Source organism: Monodon monoceros, unplaced genomic scaffold (assembly GCF_005190385.1).
Source record: "Monodon monoceros isolate NGI ecotype Baffin Bay Population unplaced genomic scaffold, NGI_Narwhal_1 Super_Scaffold_12, whole genome shotgun sequence".
NCBI classification, from domain to species: Eukaryota; Metazoa; Chordata; class Mammalia; order Artiodactyla; family Monodontidae; genus Monodon; species Monodon monoceros.
Genome location: NW_021703768.1, coordinates 117,493,027 through 117,494,499, shown reverse-complemented (window position 1 = coordinate 117,494,499; position 1,473 = coordinate 117,493,027). Strand labels below are relative to the sequence as shown.

Genomic DNA, 1,473 nt, shown 5'->3' with positions numbered 1-1,473 from the left:
TGTGTGTGTGTGTGTGTGTGTGTGTGTGTGTGTGTGTGTGTGTGTGTGCTTTCATCAAGACAGTTAATACAAAAATCCCAATCTCCAAATCGTTAACAAGTTGACAATGATCTTCTAACCACAAATATTTTAAAGACATGGAATGCTTATAGTTTTTTTCTGAACATCCCTTTTAATTAGAAATATTTAAATTGATCTAATAAAATTATAAATAAAGAAAAAGCAATGCGATTTAGAATTCTGATTTCCAAATATGAAAATCACCAGCAGGAAAATTAAATGTCTAACCTTATATGATTATCTCTAAAGCCTACAAAGAAATTCTATTTTGAGATCTCCTACCCAAGATACAACACAGGGTGATTTTGATACCAAAGGGCTAAAATAAAGGATCATGGCAACTTTCTTTGCTTTTGCAAATAACAAAAAAGAAGAGGGAAAACACACTTTTGTGTGTTAGTATTGTTGAGTTTAGTTAAATTCACTTCCAAAACACCTCAAGAAATGAGTAATTTTATAAAGATAGTTCTAAAATGGAAAAGCACCAAGTTGGTGTTTTGGGAAAGTCATGTAAAGAAGTTGAGCACAAAGATTAAAGAGAAATTATTACAGGTATATTTCTTAACCCACCTGCTATCAGGTCATCAAGAGTGTCGGTAAGCGTCTGGGCTGGAGTTGCAACCATTAGTCCATCTGGTTCTTGCACTAACAGCCCCTGATCGTGTCCAGTAATAGCAATCTGAGGCTGTCCTATAATCTGATGATTACCTGATACTTTCTGAAGTTCAAGAGAATTTGTCCCATTAGAACCTAATTCACTGGAAAAGTTACACTGTGGAGATGATAAAGGCTGGACTGGGACAAAATCAATTTGTTCTGCCGATGGTGGAGACTGTTGCTCATCATCAACATCATTATCTTTAAATAAGATTGTGTCAACCTGAGGTAACTCTGAAAAGTGATCCTCTGGGAGACTACCATCTCCTTCCCCTTCTGGGAAGACTCCTCTATGAGAGCACTGCTGGTGTGGAGATACTGTGTCTTTCTGACCTTTGGTTTCCAAGTATTCTTTGGTAAATTGCTGCTGTGTTTTCATCTGTAACTGCCTTTCCACTTTCTGCAGTTCCTTCAGTATTTTCTTCTTCTTCTGGACTTGCTCTTCTCTGTTCTTTTTAAGTTCTTCTATCTTATCTTTGTTCAGAGGTTCACCTTGAATTAACTCCAATGATTTAAGCTGTGCTTTTTCAATAGCACTAATTCTTTGTCCCAGTTCATTCAGTTTTCCTTCAGTCTCCTCTACTATGCACTCCAAAGGCTGGTATGGGTGAAAAGGTGGCAGTACGTCCTGATCTGCTACCTGCAGGGAACTGGACTTCTGCTTGGATGTACCTAAGCACATGAAAAATGTTTGAAAATGTGCCATGCTAAAAAAAAAAAAAAAAAAAAAAAAAAAAAAAAAAAAAAAACCCCCCC

At 36.7% G+C, this 1,473-nt stretch overlaps 1 protein-coding gene across 11 annotated transcripts in view; it reads right to left on the bottom strand.

Annotated features, from left to right (window-relative positions):
• Window positions 1-1,473, bottom strand: part of LOC114893208 (ankyrin repeat and KH domain-containing protein 1) — a 122,741-nt gene that overhangs the window by 40,749 nt on the left and 80,519 nt on the right. For 9 of the 11 annotated variants that reach the window (XR_003792849.1, XR_003792850.1, XM_029218831.1 and 6 more), the window contains one exon: window positions 631-1,389. The exons of the other annotated variants lie outside the window; for them this stretch is intronic. Coding sequence is in view for 7 of the 9 variants with exons in the window: in XM_029218831.1 (XP_029074664.1) it covers window positions 631-1,389 (759 nt within the window). In the remaining 2 variants the exon portion in view is untranslated. The remainder of the gene's footprint in view (window positions 1-630; window positions 1,390-1,473) is intronic. 11 annotated transcript variants of the gene reach the window in all.